Source organism: Haliotis cracherodii, unplaced genomic scaffold, assembly GCF_022045235.1.
Source record: "Haliotis cracherodii isolate W230 unplaced genomic scaffold, xgHalCrac1.p SCAF_4, whole genome shotgun sequence".
In the NCBI taxonomy this organism is placed as follows: Eukaryota; Metazoa; Mollusca; class Gastropoda; order Lepetellida; family Haliotidae; genus Haliotis; species Haliotis cracherodii.
Window position 1 is genome coordinate 34,792,292 of NW_027266297.1, and position 18,263 is coordinate 34,810,554.

Here is an 18,263-nt window from a genome sequence, read left to right on the forward strand (position 1 = left end):
CAGAGGTGTACGAACAATATTTGTAAATTGATCTATCAGTTATCACTGTTTGACCAAAACCATTTTTAGAGGACAACTAAATATCAGAAGTGAGAAGCTTCATTCCGAGACTGCTGTTTACTTTCTTATCTGTGATTGGCCAGCAGTCCGTTAGGGTGAGTGAGTCAGATAAGTACACTTGCACTCACTTGGATTTAATTTGATTTGTGGAATTTGTTTCAGTTCTTTCATGATAGAAGATTTGTGAAATGTTCATCTAACTGAATACTTATGTGGTTACATTTAGCATCTTCAGTTCCCAAAGAAAAGTTTAACGTATATGATGTCACATTTTGGTGGTAATAGCGGACAGTGAAAGCATTGATCTTTGCTTATGTGATCAACCACTGGTTTGCTTTGTCCAGAATCAATTATTTACAGGCTGCTGTGATGCAGCTTTAATATTGATGGCTTCTAACACACACACACACACACACACACACACACACTCACACACACACACACACACACACACTCACACACACACACACACACACACACACACACACACACACTCACACACACACACATACACACACTCACACACACACACTCACACACACACACGCACACTCACACTCACACACATTCAGAAATCTCTGAGTGAGTGAGTGAGTGTATGTGTGTTTGCAATTTATGCCTTACGTTTTGAGGTGGATATCAGTCCTCTGTATTTGGCAGCGATAGAAACTAATGTTTTTAGTCCACTAGTCCTTATAGTGATAACATATAGCAAATTTCTTAAAAATGGCAAATTTCTACAAATCCTTGTGATACCTCAACAATTGGGCAGTTTGGCAAGGACCACAGGACTAGTGGAAATTTCTCACACTGTATAGTTTGATAAATTTGACGTGTTTCAGGGGTAGATTTATTCCTCATTTATTCCTGGAATACATGATTTATTGTCTGGCTGAGTAGCGTATATCTTCAGTTATCAGCTTGTGTTATCCCATCTGGGGGGGAATGGTGTTATCATGGGTGTGACCAGTGGAGACCTGTGGGACAATCACACCAGGTCACTATAGGTCACTATAGGTACACTTTCTGATAGGCTGTCCTACTCTGTAGTCTTGCTGATGTGACATTTATCAGGCAAACTAATATTACTGGTCTCATAGACATTGTGTGTTTTATGAATCACAAAACAAAAAGATTCTGATTCAATATAATAGAAGTTGCTGACATATTTTAGTGATGGTAGTGTGTGTTGTGAGAGAGAGAGAGAGAGAGAGAGCTTTTATTTAGGCCTTTGCTTATTCCACAGAGCAATCCTTGTAGTATGACTCGTCTGTGTGTGACAGTCGTGCTTTGATTGCTCTGTGTAATGAAACCTGACTAATTTGATTTCCATATGCATACATTTAGCTTTGAATTGATCACTTAAGATTAATGTCGTATTAACTCAGGCAAATTAAATTTTAGCAACAAATGACTTTTAATGATTTTGACATTTACTCCACATCATGCCATTACTTATGTATGATTGAGTACCTTTTGTTTAACATGATCGTTGTAATCAATGTCTGTATCAAAAATGTACTATAATGTTTCTACGTTATGTGGGGAACTGACAGAAAATGTCCTGTTTATAACATTTGTGTTTGTTTACAAATTCTGTTGTGTTGACAGAAGTGTTTTGTCCAAAATGAAGGTGTGTGTGTCAACACCTTCCCGTGTTTGCCAGTGTAACTGCTGTGCGCTGTGACTGCTATTCATGTTCCCAAAATCCATCTAAATAACTGCAGTGCAAGTCCTCCATGTCTCACAGTCAAGGGGAGATAACTATGCGCTGGCATTTTATGGACGCTTCTCATGCTCTTGATATTTTTCTCCACTGTTCTGTTATCTGATTGAACTCGTAATACACTCGTATAACACTGTCACATCTTGATGCTCATAGTTGTTCTTAAGGAAACATATACTACCGTGTTGGGAAGTAATACATTTTTCATATTTCGACATCGCCCAAAGTAGTAAATTGTCTTTTTTCATGGAGACAAGTTTTCTGTGCATAGAGACAAGTGCATTGAAACTATGCTTTTCACAATTTCATTTAGAAAAAGGCCAAAACTATCATGTGTAAAGAAAAAATTCAGTTTTCAGATCTAATGACATTTCCGGAGTCTATAGCAAGGTTCGAATTTAATAGTTAAAGAGTGAAAAAGGAATTGCTTGTGAATATTAAAAGTTGCAAGCGAAATATGAAATTTACATCAATAAAAGATGTCTAATGTTGAAGTTTAAATGTCTTTATTATTTAGCAACTGTAATATTGTTAGATAAATACATAAGAATAAGTTGTCAGTGAACCATCCAACATCATTTATGATCAAATATTTGGTTAATGACAGTGATTACTGGTAGATAAACTATGAAAATTTTAATCACTCAGTCCAAAATCTGTTTCGATGAATTTCAGTGTTAGATACAGACATGTATCGATCTGTGTAATATCAACACACAAATGTGACTGATTTACACACATTTTTCATGTTAACATCTGTTAAATCCGAACCTTGGCATGGGCATTGTCAGGAATATTTTGAAAATATTTTTCATATAAAGCAAATTTAACTAGGTCCAAAAGTATAGACAGAATAAAACAAATAAAGTTATTTTATGAGAATTTAATGTGTTTTTCCATTTAACCAACAGGTGGTAATCCTTGGGTAGTTAAATATGAAGGTAAAAACCATGTACATGTATTTAACTTGCAAATTATGTGTCTTGTGAAACCACTTTCCTCTTGTAAGAATTATCTCCCATGCCACAATGCTATTTTTTCCGCTTCAGCCATTTATGGTATGTCTCACGTTGATGCTGAAGGGGGGATCCCTTTAGCTCAGTTAGGACAATACAGAGGTTTCTGAACCATAGACAATAAGAAGCACGATTTTAAGGAACAATATTTTAGAACAAATTTGAAAATGCAGCCAGACCATATGAAGGAATCTTGAGTAAGAGGGTGTGTATTTTACACTGCTTATCACATCGGGACACCAGAAATGGGCTTCACACATTGTATCAATGTGGGAATTGAACCAAGGACTTTGGTGCGACAAGCAAACACTTCACCACTAAGCCGGCTAACAGCCCCTTTGTATAGGTCAGCAGCCAGCATCACTTTTGGCTTTACTCCATCACCTTGTCCTGTGATGAGCTTATTAAAAGCTGTGAGTGAATATGGTTTTACGCCGCTTTTGGCAATATTCCAGCAATATCACGGCGGGGGACACCAGAGATAGGCTTCACACATTCTACCCATGTCGGTAATCGAACCTGGGTCTTTGGGATGACGAGCGAACACTTTAACCTCTAGGCTACCCGACCGCCCCTTCAAAGCTTTGTGTAACCCAACTTATTTTTATTAGTTGTCTTGCTGCAATTTCAAATTTTCATCATCTCAAACAAGTTTATAACATTTAGTTGTATAACAATTTGAAACAAGTATATTGCCCTGAGGCAGAAACCAGTGCCCCTATTCAACAGAGCATTTGCTTCGATAGTTGTAAATCTTCAACAAAGATTAACATGGATTTGTAGGCAAGGTCCAGCTTGCTTCAGTTTTGGAATATAGATTTCCAGATCGGTCTGTGTCAAAAACTTGTGAGTCGACTAGCCATGGCCCTCAGCATCATTTAGTTGCACTAAATGGACTATTTGCTCAGCTTACTGGGTTGGGGCTTCGGACCAGTGCCGTATATTGATGCCTTTTTAACCGACAGATATGAGGATAGAGTTGAAAGAAACCTCTGTATTACATAATTCTGTGTTATGTGTCTTCATGTTCTTTGTATGTCACCATTCTGTCAGATTTCAAAGTTTCTGTGAAACCTTAAAGGTTCAAGTTTTTCTTGCAGGGCTGTCTTTTCCACCTTTTGTGTTGTACTCCTCATGTGAAATGAGTGTGTCATTCCGTGGTTGTGGGGAATCGTTATGTCAAAAACAAATGAAGAAATAGGAACAAGGGAAATAACATCTCAATCCAAACTTGGCTGAATGACCACTGACTGCTATGTTTCTGTTTGTGAAAATGAAATGGCTTCAGTGTCATTCTGTGTATGGTCTCAACAAATCAATAAAATGTGAACAAAATTTGCATGCACAAGTGGATGTTATAAAAGACATTCCGGGTTATTTTGGTTTTATAATTTATTATCCAAGTTTGAATGTCAGAAGTTTGAATACATTTGTTGGATCTAGTTCTGTTTTGAACTTTTCCAGTTTTGAAAATGTCAGTTTGGATCCCTTAAATTGCTGTGAAATTGTCCATAATTGTTGTGTTATTGTGATGTGTAGATAGTTATTTGCTCTACAAATGTGTCCCACACACACTTGGTGTTATCCCAATGTACTCTGCACCAAAGCTAACACTGCATCTGTGAATGCCAGCATTTATGTTTTGCAACTGATCCCCGTTTTTGTCTTCTTATGCCATCAACAATCAAAGGGAGCTAACCCAATTCTCTGAGAGTTGCTTCCCTTTGATAGCCATTCAAAATCCAAGGCCAACTAACTGTATGTTTTAAGAAGATTTGTGTAAAATGTCTGATAAATCTGTGTCATGTCTAATTTGTCATCTTGTTGATGACAGTGTAATTTCATCAGGTGATGAAATATGTAAACTTTCGTCCCCTGTCAGTCAAATGTATAGGAACATGTATCCTTTACATAGTGTCTATATATTCCTATGTGTCATGCATATATGTTTCAATCAGGCCTTGCTTTTTTTCTGCTTGGTTTTACGGATCAACAGACAGGTTTTTTTTATTACTGCTAGTAAAGATTGTTGGGACAATGAAAATAATCCAAGGGATTTTTATATGGAAAGAACACAAATTTTCAAGTGATAAATCATCAGATATTTTTTTATTCCCTCACTGGTCCAAATCAAACTTTACATGTTTGAAAAATACTGTACAGTGCGCTTTTTGTTTCCTCTTTTTCGCTCACCCTTCTAACCAAATTTTTACTATCAAAACCCGTAAACCAAAACAGAAAGAAATAAGTCTGGCCTCAGGATTGAATGTGTTTTTCAAGACAGAAATGCATATGTACGACGTCTCTGTATTGCAGACTTTCCAGGAGGTTACCCCCGGATAGCAGTAAACCCTAGTTTGAAATCGGTAGAGAAGGGGCACAATGCCATCATGCAGTGCGAGTCAGCGGGGACCCCAGAACCAGCCATCTTGTGGCTGAAAGACCACGTTCCTGTCGATATGACGGATCCAAGAATCACCCTCCTAGACTCAGGTAAGAACTGGAAAAGGCTGGTTCCATCATGTATTTATATTTCTGAAAGTAGACGCTACACCTTCCGAAATGTGCAACAATGATCCTAGTGTGCGTGTGAGAGTTAGTGTGACCTCTGGACACTCAGGAAAGTGTCATAATGACTTATTTAGTCACTTTTTATGAAGTAACCATTTGTGAACGGTATAGTAATGTAAATGAAAAACACTGAAACCCTGTTAATCCGGACTTCTTGTCTGGATAAACAATCATGACTATATGAAACAATCCCAGTGATGTTACTTCGATTACCTGTGAAAGTTTCTACAGAATCTGTCCAAAAAGCAGGGTTTCTGGACAAACAGGTTTCTCTTTCTTCTGGTAGAGGAGTCATGAACAAACAGGGTCATGGTAGGAGAATTGTGTGTTTAATGAAAGGATCAGAGGATCCTGATAGGTAGGGGACATAACTCTGTAAAGTGTGTAGCTGCACTTTGTACCTATGGACCACTGTTGTCCACCAAAGTAGTGAATAAATTGTGTACACAAAACTATATTGGGTTTCATTCAGAATATTTTTTCACGTTCATTTTAAAATGTTAATATTAGCAGTAGTTACTGTGTTGCCAAACAAGAATGTTATATTACAAGCTGGAAGAACAAGTTTATGCCTTGTCCACCTCTCTCTCTGTCATGGTTTCTCACGACCCGACCCGGAAGCACTGTTAACCCTGGTGTCCTCCTTTGAAATAATAAGGCGCTTCAGATCAGTGGTTTTGGGAAGGAGCTGTAGGGTTTGGGGTTGTTTAAAATTGCTGTAAAAATTACTGAAAAATTAAACACAAAACAATGCTTTAACCAATCGAATAAGTTTAGATTGTAAGATGAACTTCAAGTTGACAGGTTCACCCGACTTCCCAATGAGCCTTTGTTCTGATGAACCCTCCTATACATCATTACCAAGTCCCAGAATGTCTGAATGAAAAAAAGATGCACAACTATTTTCAACAAGCGTTATAAAAAAACCCAGTTTTGAACAAGCTTCCTTGGCATATTTCTGTAAAAAGACAGCCACCTATGAGATATCATAACCCAAACAACAAAGACAATAAGAATCTTTCTTCAGAAGGATAAATATTTACATTGCTTGAAAAATTCTCCTGAAAAGAGAAGACAAAGCTGAAAGACCACCGTATGTTACATCAGCATGTTGAAAAGCAAGTTGGCTGTGCGATCTGTGTCTACCCACAGCCAGACTGTTGTTATACACTGAAAAAGCCACATTATATCTTTACGATGGCCCCGTGTTTGATAAGCCTGTACAGCATAAACATGGTTTCCGTAAATCATGTGAGTTTGCCGCCAGTTTTTGCCAAGTGGCAACACAAACGTCATAATCCGAGCTATTACATCTATAACGGCTTGACTCGAACATGTTTATTGCTCTTTGGTCTACATGCTGATGATGTTACCAGATGCTCAAGAAATCTTCCATAACGTGTTGGTTACTGCGCATTTAAGAATTTTTAAGACTTGCCTAGGGATGTTTCTTTCCCCATGTTATCAGAATCTTGATTTGGAGGAAAACATTTTAAAGAGCAAGATTCAAATTGAGAGGAAAGTTAATGACAGGTGTTCAAGGGGAGGTTATTCTTTTATGATGTAATAGGTGTAGATAACGCTAATTTCTTTCGTTCGAAGTCAGTAAAAAGCTTGATCTATGTGTTTTTTATTACTGACTGAGAAAAGTTTGAAAAGGATAATCATTAACACAGCAATGGGGACTTATTTATCTAGCAGGGAGTACCTTGGCGCAGTTATGTTAAATGAAAATATGAAAAACTATGGTAAGACACTGATACAGCAATTGGTTAAATAATTGCTTTAATTAATTCTCTAAATGAACATTTAGCCCTGTTCTTGAGTCCCCTAGCCATGCCAGGATGTGCTGGCTGTTGGTTTGATTCCTAGATTTGTCATGTTAACTGTGGATGGTTTTCCCACACTCTAATCTATCTAGTGGTTTTCGCCAAGAGTAGCCTTGCTGCAAGGCTGTACTGAATTAAAAGTCCATGGATGTAGAGAAATTCTTTACTTATAAAGGCAAGTCTAGATAAGCAGACAGTACATCAAAGGACAGCAGTCTTTTATAGGGACAAATGTTCTTATTATTTATATAATCTAGGAATTATGATTTAAACTAATAATAATTTCCCGAAAGTCTAGCCTAAGAGGTAAACATCTAAGACTCTGTCCTATCCTCCCACATCAAGCTGTCATGGCAGGATATAACCGATTTACCATTTGGGCAGCTTTAAACAAAACTCAATCGCTCATCTCTACATGTGCTTTAAATGACTTTAGTCCTTACAACATTTTTTATCGATTATCCACGCAAACGTCCATACTTATTCAGAAAGATTTATAACACTTTGATCAAACTCATGATATGATTATGAGTTTGGTTCTTTAGCTGAATTGAAAGGTTGTGTAGATCTACATATGTCTGCTTCTACGTTTTCAGGCTATCTACAGATTCAGAACAGTCAGGAATCTGATGCAGGGAGATACGAATGTGTCGCCGAGAACGATGTAGGCGTGGCATATTCATATGCGGCCATGCTTTATGTTAAAGGTAGGTAACTCCTGTTGATTTACCCTGTGTGTCACAACCCACAACCTTACACATCTACAACATAAACTTCAACAATAGGCATCTCATCTTGTTAGTTTGATTTGTAGCTCAGAATAAACATAGGGATGAGTTCGGATAGTTGTTACGTTGTTCTAGTGTGTTAGTAGGAGTATTTTATTTTTGTGTAATGCGGTTCTTGAAGGTTACTAGCTCACACAGGTTTCTGATGGTTCCTTAATTGCCCAGTAGTCTGTGTGTTCCCTTAAGAAGGTACAGGTTCACGTGCTTCAATAGAACAATAGGTGATTGGCTAGTCACAATGACTGCTGAATATGGATAGTACTTGGATTACAGGGGAGGTCGGGTAGCCTAGTGGTTAAAGCGTTCGCTCGTCACGCCGAAGACCCGGGTTCGATTCCCGACATGGGTACAATGTGTGAAGCCCATTTGTGGTGTCCCCCGCCGTGACATTGCTGGAATATTGCTAAAAGCGTCGTAAAACCATACTCACTCACTCACTTGTATTACACATGAGGAAGACCACCACTTAACAGTGTTAGAAATTTCCACTCGTCCTGTTATTCTTGCAAGCCGCCCAATAGTTTAAAGGGTTTTGCTTTATGTTATATTAAGGACTAGTGGACGAAAAAAAATAATTTCTATCGCTGACTCAACTAATACCTGATAGATTTTACCCTAGTCTGATAGGGTTAATTGGTTAGGTCACAATCGACCAGTGGTTGGTCAGGTTCAGTCTTGGAGACACAGCTCAAATATGCTTCATTCCATGAAATACTCAGGTCTGTTATGATGTTCCTTGGGATCGCGGGGCTCGTCTCGCCGAAGACCCGCGTTTGATTCCCGACTTGGGTACAATGTGTGAAGCCCATTTCTGGTGTCCCCCGCCGTGATATTGCTGGAATATTGCTAAAAGCGGCATAAAACCATACTCACTCACTCCTGGGGATCTCTTGGTTGAAAGTAGTTTAAAACACATAAATAGAACCAACAAAATGCAAAACTTACACAGACTTTGTTATCACTGAATGTTGTGTTTTGTTTGAAGAGAAGCAATACAGTGTATCCTTCACAACTAAATGTAAATTGATTCAGCACAATGAACTTTTCTCCTGAAGCAATTAGATTAGGGGTTGAAGTGTGACGATTTATTGCAGGATATGTATTTATATAGTAACCTTTTTCGTTTGTAAGCTGAAAAAATGTATTTTTTATTTTATTTACATTTATTAATAAATTTAACATATATTTAAATAAGACATCAAACTCGTTCTCGTAAGATACCATTTTTAAGAAATTCATGAACCTCTTATGGTATCTAATTTATCTAATTAAAACGAGTGTAGTGTTCTATATTATATCAAAGAAAAGATAATAGTTCTTTAAAAAGAAGCTTTGAAGAAATCCTTGAACATTTGTATACACTGTGATGAATATCACGTAAATTAAACAGAAACAGTTCGTCATCAGCCCTAAATAAATTACTCCTGCATAAAACCAGATGCAAAGCTACATTCCTGTATACAGTGAGATGTCCGGCTCCTGTTAGCTGTTTAATTGAAGCAATTTCTTAAAGAGATGTGTTTATCTAAGATTTATCTGGAGGAGTTTGTAATCCGCCCATCTCAAGGGAGATTACTGTGGGGGGAGAAGTGATTAAGCATCAAGAACCCAAGTGGGGCAGTGCTTATTGCTGGCTCATGTTTCTTGGCAAATTTGTCTAATATGGCTAGATATAATGACATGTCACTACCAGCTGTATTTAGGGGATCTGTGACTACTCTTCTATTTCAATTTCTTTGAAAAGGAAATGTCTTGACCTTTGACCTGATGTAGAAATGATTTAAATGATAAATTAATTGATGTGGACTGAGTCAATTTCAGCTGTCGGAGTAAATAATCTGTGATTTGAGAAAAAAGTTAAGTTATATTGTTTTTTTAGATTTAAGTTTGGCAACATATTCTGTTGGAACTAAATAAACTGTATTACTCACTGCTGTCATATTCAATCTGGCTTTAGAAATCATGCATTTAGATATTAGTTATCACAAGTGATAAATGCCTGATGTTTTATCATGGTTTTCTTTTAAAATATTCTGAAATATCCGTCTCATGTCGGCCTGCATGCATAAATGTCTGTCGTTGCTGATTATGCTGTAGTGTTAACAAGCCATCAGATTGGACAGTACCCACGAAGGGAAGGGAATTGTAACAGCCTATTCAAATGCTGAAATCAGCTATATTTGTAACAGCCACTTTAGCCCCTCGTCTGAATCCAAGTTGGGGCAGATTTATTTTGATTTAACTTTTCTGAAAATAATGAGAAGGGTCAAGTTTTGGCAGTTGGACTGATTAGTTGTTCAAACTGTGGTCTCGACTGACATCTAGTCCCAGGAATAAACTTATCATATTTAATTAACTGAATGTAAAGTAAACATTAAATTGAATCAGACCATTGCTTAATTTCCTAGGGCTGAGGCAATGTAGACTTGATTGGGATTCTGTTTTTAATTAATTCTCAAGGGTCTGTGAGACAGACTAACTGTGGTATAACAGTTGAAAATGCTGAAGCAAACTTTCGCTAAGACAATGTAGGATTGATCAATTTTTGAACATACATATCTGGCCCCAAAAATATTTTGGGTATACAGAGGACTTTTATTTATTTTAATCTTATCAAGTATTTGAATAAGTGTTGTCAATCACACTGGGTATTTCCAGTGTAAACAATATTTGTGTCCTGAAATTATATTTTCCCATTATCATACACCTGTGGCAAGAGTTGGTTTCAAGTATTTATTTGCGCAAAGCAATTAATTGATATGAAGAAGTTGAAGGTATATATAGATTGATTCTGTCAAAATATGATCCCCCTCAAATATCCCACCTCTTAAAATGTAGACACTAAAACAACAGGTGCTTTCATCAGGGAGTTCATTTATTTGTCATATTTCTTCAAAATATCCTCAATGCAGGCAAGTAAATACAGAAGCAGTGCATGTATATAATTTCCGGTCTCTTCACGTTTTGTCTGCAACTTTCCAAGTTCATTAACACACATCCAAATTGATAACAGTAACTGCATATCAGCTTGTAAGAGGTTCAAAGTGAGTGTGTTTACAGATAAAGTAGAATATTTCTTTGTGAGGGGAACACCAGGCGTGTACTCCTGCAGGTTCACTCCATCAGACCCGGGAGCTATCACAGGCCTGGAGAATTGAGAGATTGCGTGTATCAAATACGCTATAACCTTCCCCATTATGGTAAATGTTTACGGGAATGTGCGAAATATATCTTCCATGATAACGCCTTATCATGTGCCTGTGTGCATCATGTCTGAGAGTCTTGGAGGAACTTGGAAACGTCATTGTTTGAATTGCATGTGCACTATTCATAATAACTCCTCCTTTGATTTGAGAGATATCTATAGTGGCTTTGAGTTGTGCAGCCCTTGTCAGGTCAAAGGGAGATAACTCAGTGTTAATGGATACTCCCCATATTGCCCTTTGAAGTCATTTTGAAATGCACAAAGTAAGCTTACAGATTGTCTATGATGAGGATGAGAAATAAAACAAGAAACATTGTCTCTGTCATTGTTAATTTGAAGTGGTAAATGATGCTACACTTATTTGATAGGTTGATTGGGTAATAGCAGGGATGACCTTTCCACAGTTTAATATGTCATAAGGAGAGTAACATGTGGAAACTCTTGTCGGTGTCTTTTCATTTGAAGCTTAATGGGTAAATGCCCTCATTGTAGCTTTGGGTATAGAAGTGCCCTGTAATTTATTTTTATTTTTGAATTGTGCTAATGAACATATTGGTGATTAGCCGTGCTGAGGAGAACAAGATGTGAGGATGATGCTAGTTTATCCCTCCTGGGCTAGCTCCCACTGACAGAGATCTTCCAACTGGCCCCCCTGCTTCATCTCCTACCCCCCATCACCCACCCCCCATCCCAACACAAGGTATGTGCCATGGCTGTAAATTACCCTTATTCAAGCCAAATTTGGCCTGTGGGGGCTGCCTTCAGGTCAGAGATGAGGTAAATTCATGATATGTTTCTCTCGAAGTCTGCCTGTCATTCTGATACCAGCAGTGATGCAGGTGCCCTCTGTTCAGTCAAGCAGGTGCCCTCTGTTCAGTCAAGTAGGTGCCCTCTGTTCATTCAAGCAGGTGCCCTTTGTTCATTCAAGCAGGTGCCCTCTGTTCAGTCCAGCAAGTGCCCTCTGTTCAGGCAAGCAAGCAGGTGCCCTCTGTTCAGTCAAACAGGTGCCCTTTGTTCAGTCAAGCAGAATCATTCAGTTCAGTCAATCAGAATCTTTCAGTTCAGTCAAGTTGATGCTTTCAGTTCAGCTCAGCTCTAGCAGTTCAGTCACGGGGTGCCATTAGTTCAGCCAATCAGGCGCCCTCAGTTCAATCTGGCAGGTGCCCTCCGTACAAGTCCAGCACTTTCAGTATTTATGATAAAAATATCTTTCTCCCAATATTGTTATTGGCAGAAAGAGGCTTTTTATTTATTTTTTTATAATATAATCTTTTTCATATGTCCAAGGACATTCATTTATTTTTTTAGAATACTCTACTCTTGGATTCAGCTTGACCTGAAATGTTGTGATTAAGTCTCAATGCCTGAACTGTCTTTTCCCTGATTGACATCACACTTCCTTCTGTCACTCTGCCTGATGAAGTACCTCAACCCCCACTCCTTGCTGCCTCACCCCTTGACTCAACCACCTTATTTTCCTCCCCCTCACACCACCACAGTATCCCTCTCCCCACCCCCAACAAGGTTCCCCCTCACGATGAGTCCACCGCCCTGACGAAGCAGGTGTGTCTATTGATTCATGCTGTTCTATCAGAGCTATCTCACACCTACTTTCCGGGGGGGAAAACTGACACTACATCCACACCAGTGATTCTCTTTGCCTGTTTTTATATGGCTTTCCTGGTATATACCCCTCTCTATCACCCTATGGCAGATGCCAGTGTAATGTTTTTCCTGGCGGAAGTTTTTTTTTCTAATGATACAAGAAGTGATATAGACCATGTTACCCAAAAACATCTTAGCCCATGGTTACTCTTTCATTTCAGATGATTGGTTTAATTCATCTTCACTGCCTTCCAAATTGTCTTGACATTGTAGTTTTCTGAATTTCACCAGTTAATCCTAAACTCAATTTAGCTCAGTTTAACCCCTAGTCTCACAGTCCCTGGGCCCTGTTCCACAAAGCGATCGTAGCCCCCATACTTTAGCATAGACTTACGACTGTCGTAGTGCTACGATAGCGTTGTGGAACGGGTCCCTGGACCATAATGTTTCCCCTTCTGCCCAGCCCTTTACTGTTACGCTATAGCCCTAAATGAAGCAGGTCTAGATTTTCCACAGGTTCTGAGTGTCCAATCTGAATGGAGCTCCTTTTTAATCTAAATGTAGTTCAATATTGTATATTTTCTGAGACCAAGCTTCCGTCTACCTCACCCCCACTCCAACTGAATCTCATCAGAGCCGGTGACAGGTGCCCCTTATAGTATGTACTATAAATCAAGCCCTGGGCCCAGGGATGATGTGCTATATTCTGGGCATCCTTATATTCAATAACTGACTGAAGAGTAAATAGTACTCATTTAACTTTTCTCGCCTACATGGGTAGAATGTGTGGGGAGTATTCTTGCTGACCTCTCCAGCCCCCTTCCCTCTTGTGATATTGCTGAAATATTGCTAAAAACAGAATAAATATCATACTAATTCAACATTCCTGATATCTCTCTTTTGGATCAGGACACCCATTGGGGTTAATGTGTTCACCTTTTTAGCAAGTAACTGCTTCAAATCCCTGTTTGATTTTTAGGTTTGATTCACCACATGGGTAAAATGTTTGAACAAATTTCTATTGTTCCCTACCATGATATTGCTGGAATATTGCTAAAAATGGTGTAATACCCAGCTCACTCACTCACTCTTGTTCTCTTGAGCTGTCATCATTGACTCATTGTCAAAGTAGATTCCTCTTAATAGGGGAGATCGGGTAGCCTAGTGGTTAAAGCGTTAACTCGTCACGCCAAAGACCTGGGTTCGATTCCCGACATGGGTACAAAGTGTGAAGCCCATTTCTGGTGTCCCCTGCCGTGATATTGGTGGAATATTGCTATAAGCAGCGTAAAACCATACTCACTCACTAATTTCTCAATCTCATAAACTGGTTGTCTCACTTTGGCCCCTTGAACCTTTACGATGGGATGGTAATATAGCTGAATTCTTTTACAAATTACGAACTCTCATACCCTGGTTCAGGTCCCCATATGTCATACTCAAACAGATTGTGTGTCATTGTACCCCAATGGGGAGGATAGTTTTGATTAATATCAAACATTGTTTTGTCTGGTCCAGACTCAATTATTCAACAAGAGATACAGCTGTATGATTGCTGACCGCATTGTAAGACAAGCGACACTCATTCACCCTAGGCATAACATTGTTCGTCATGGTTAAATACATATACATCCCTGCTTTTCCATCAACAACCATGTAGCTTCTTTCTAACAAGTGTTTCTTAAGCTATTTTGCTGTGTCTCTCCCGTGGCCCAGAAAAAATAGTTGCTGTTTGCAGGTAGAAATTGTAGATAAGTATTATCTACGTTGTCTGCATTTCAAGCCCTCACTCTCACCCCACCCTACCCCCCTACGAGGCAGGTGCCCCATTCTAGCCTTGCCTCATATCTGTATCTAGGATTACATCATGGCTGTGTAGATAGAAGAAATAACTTATCTTTTGGGAGGTATCTGTGCCTCTGGCCTCTTTCCACCTCAAACAGCTTGCCCCACCCTCAGCCTTATAGTGAAGACCTGTGCCTTATAGTGAAGACCTGTGGCTTTGTCGCGTTTAACATCTGCATGTATTTATTAATAGACCGACATATAAACAGAATTAGATGATGTTAGTAGACATTATGTATTTTCAAGAAGTGAAATAAAAACAAAAAAGATTCATGAGAAGTTTTTCAGGTAATGTCAGATTTTCTAAATTGCCCACCAAAAATGAACCAGTTACTGACTGGTCCATATTAAACAGGTTAGAAACTATTATTCTTGGGTAAAAATGGTTTTCTGAAGTTTTCCTTGAAGCAAATAATCCCATCGAAACTGTTATATAGAAGTGTCTGTGTCTATTCTTTGGCCTTATTGGGGCACGGGTGGCGATTCGCTGTGCAGAGTTGCGTCCCTTGGGCACGCCAGAAACCTATGATTGTGGGGTCGAATCCCGGTTCGCCCCAATTATGTTTCTAGGTTTGTCAGCACCATAGCCGTGCTCGTTGGTTTCACAGAAGTGGTAAACGTCTGAGATCTGCATCACTTCGGGCTTTCCTCACACGTTAAGCTGACACGCCGTGATATAACTGGAGTACTGTTAATAGCAGCGTTAAACCCAACTCACTCACTTACTCACTCCAACCCCTAAGGCATGGATCTAAGCTCACAAGATGAATCACTGGATTGTCTTGATTATTTTCAGAAAACTGCTGACTTCATTGTTAAACAACAAATAAAACATAAAACCTTCTGTATGAGTTACTGTAATTAAAAAATATAAACATTAAGGCATACATCTATGTTTCTGTTAGACTCCCCTAAAAGAACTTGCCCTACCCTACATCCTCCCAACAGGTGCCCTCTCTCCCCTCGGTGTGCCTGTGTCAGACTGTGATCCCCCTGTGGGAGGATGATACGGTGCTCGTACCCAGGTAGTAGATAACAGCTATCTCCATGACTGGGGTGTCTCTGGTTCCTCCTCTGACGTAGATGTACCTCAGAGGGGTTGAAGCTAAAGATAAGACAAGCTCATTGCTTAAGATTAATTTTCCGACTTTGACACAGACTTGCTTGATTCAGTGCCAATGTAGGTGTTCGTTGATGCAGCAATCTTGATAATTTTGAAGTTTTTAGGAATCTCGAGTTGCACACTATGAAGGCATGTTGTGATTTTTTGGGAAACAAAATGGTTCCAGTTTGGATTACAAATGGATGTCACAGCTCCATGTTATAAGCTATCAGCCTCCTGTTGGTATTATATGTATTCAGAACCGAAACTATTAAAACTGGGACTTTAATTGAGATTCTCTGCTGTCATAGCAAAATATTTCAGCAGATATTAACTTGGTTAACGTCGCGTCCAAGATTATTGCACTTATATAGCGACTTGCATGCCTGTGTGTGTGTGTGTGTTTGTGGCTGCTTGTACTAGTCCGGACTGATGCCGATTTATAGAGCTAGCTCACTAAGATACCATGCCGCAGTTTAACATGAATACCCCACTCAGACACAGTATACTGACTCCGAGCCGACCAGTCCTTGTTTTAGCCCCTTAATGCCGAGCTCCAGACAGGGTAACAACAAGTACCATCTTTTAACGTCTTTTGGTATGACGCGGCCGGGGATCGAACCCCGGACCTTCAACTCTCCGGGCGGACACTCTACCACTAGACCACGGAGGCGTCCTGTTTGGCTTATAGATGTGCACAATATTTGTATGCCTGTTTAACATATTTCAATATCAAAAGTAGTGTAAAATATTAAAGATATACCTATTCCAGTTTGATAACTGTGTAAGAATCTATACCAAACATTACTAAATGTGTTATACCAGAAGTTTTTATCCATACATTTGTATGTTTTTCTTTAAAATATACTACAATAAACTACGGTTATAACAAACTCAAAGGGGCCCCTGATATTAGTTTGATATAACCGTAGTTCGTTATAAGCATATATGCAGCAAATGGCCGGGACCCCAAATTATGTTTGTTATATATCTGTCAGTTTGTTCGAAGGGTGTTAGTTATAAATGTAGTTTACTGTAGTTGAATCATTATGGTTGCCTAAAAGATTTTGTATTTTGTCTTGGCAAAAATAATGATGTACTGAATTTCTAATTTCAATAATTGTAAAAACAGAATCATCAAGCGACATGTTTCAATGGATGTGTTCTTAGACAGTGTCACTTGGAGGAAGTTGTCCCTCATTAAATTCAGATGGCTTGAACCACATCTTATTGCCCCAACTAAAACAGTCCATGTATTTGTAGGAAACTGTGCCCATGCTAGACACCCTGAGGTAGGGAAAAGTGTTATGTTTCCTTAGATACAGGTCTCTCCATGTTCGCAGGGAGATAAAAGGATTTGGGAAGTGTCTCATTATCTCTTAGCTTGTAGCCTTAGACTTATTTGAGCGATACACATCTTCCCCGGGTTGGGCACATTCCCCATGGGTTTCTTCATGGGTCCCTCCCCTTGCCCTGTCCCCCCTCCCCATGTCCCCTCTCCCCATGTCCCCCCTCCTCCTAGTCCCCCTCCCCCATATCCCCCTCCTCCTGTTCCCCCTTCCCGTGTCTTCTCTTTCTCCCCCCCCCCCCCCCCCCCCCCCCCTCCCCCCCTCCCCCCCTCCTGGTTCAACCCCTATGTGATCTCTTTAGGGTGCTGAGAGCTCCAAAGTGTATCAACCATATTTTAATTAAATTACCCAGATTTTTAGAGAAAAAAATATTCAGGGGTGAAAAGGTTCAGAAGGTTGTTTCTTAATGTTCAACATGTGAAAACATTTAATGACAGACAGACATATGAAATATGTGTTTTTATGATGCAGTTTCACCTTTAGCTTTGAATTTGAGTAAGTATGTGTCTTGAATATCAAGATCTTTGGGCTATGATTTTCGCCTTGGGTGTTTGAGAATTCCATGAATTTACCTCTGTTTTTCTTCTTTATATTTTATGGGATTGGAAGGATTTCGCAAGCTTACTTTTTCGATATTTTGTTTTTGGTTTCTTGGGATCATGGCAGCATCTGTTCTCTGACTGGGAGTTTTCAACAGTCTGGTGGTATTATTGGAGACGTAAGGAGATTTCTCTGTTCTCTACTTCTTGACAGGTAGAGGGGGTATTCTCTGAGCTTCATTTCTTGACAGATGAAGGGGACACTGGTTGACCAGTCTAAGGTGCCTCTTTCACTGTGCGGAGTTGCATCCCTTAGTCCTACCAGGATCTGATGGGATCGAATGCAGATTCACCCTGATGATTGTTCTTGGTTTATGAAAGTTGTAAATGACTTAGACCAGTTCCACTTACGGCTTTTCCTCACGCATGAAGCTGGCACTCAATGATATATCTGAAGCACTGTTCAAAGTGGCTCTGAGCCCAATTCACTCACCTTCTCGTGGCTGGTGGTCATTGCACATCACATGAAACAATATGAGCTCTGTCTTGCCCCTGGATAAAAAGGAAATGTTTATATAAATTAAAACGACCCATGAAGATCCGGGTAGAGAATAGGTCTTCAGCAATC

At 39.2% G+C, this 18,263-nt stretch overlaps 1 protein-coding gene across 13 annotated transcripts in view; it reads left to right on the top strand.

The window, feature by feature from the left end:
- Positions 1 to 18,263, top strand: part of LOC139480537 (receptor-type tyrosine-protein phosphatase delta-like) — a 396,576-nt gene that overhangs the window by 274,804 nt on the left and 103,509 nt on the right. For 12 of the 13 annotated variants that reach the window (XM_071263629.1, XM_071263627.1, XM_071263626.1 and 9 more), the window contains 3 exons: positions 2,698 to 2,727; positions 5,119 to 5,295; positions 7,799 to 7,909. In XM_071263629.1, the coding sequence (XP_071119730.1) occupies positions 2,698 to 2,727; positions 5,119 to 5,295; positions 7,799 to 7,909 (318 nt within the window). The remainder of the gene's footprint in view (positions 1 to 2,697; positions 2,728 to 5,118; positions 5,296 to 7,798; positions 7,910 to 18,263) is intronic. The other variant, XM_071263636.1, reaches the window with a different exon arrangement.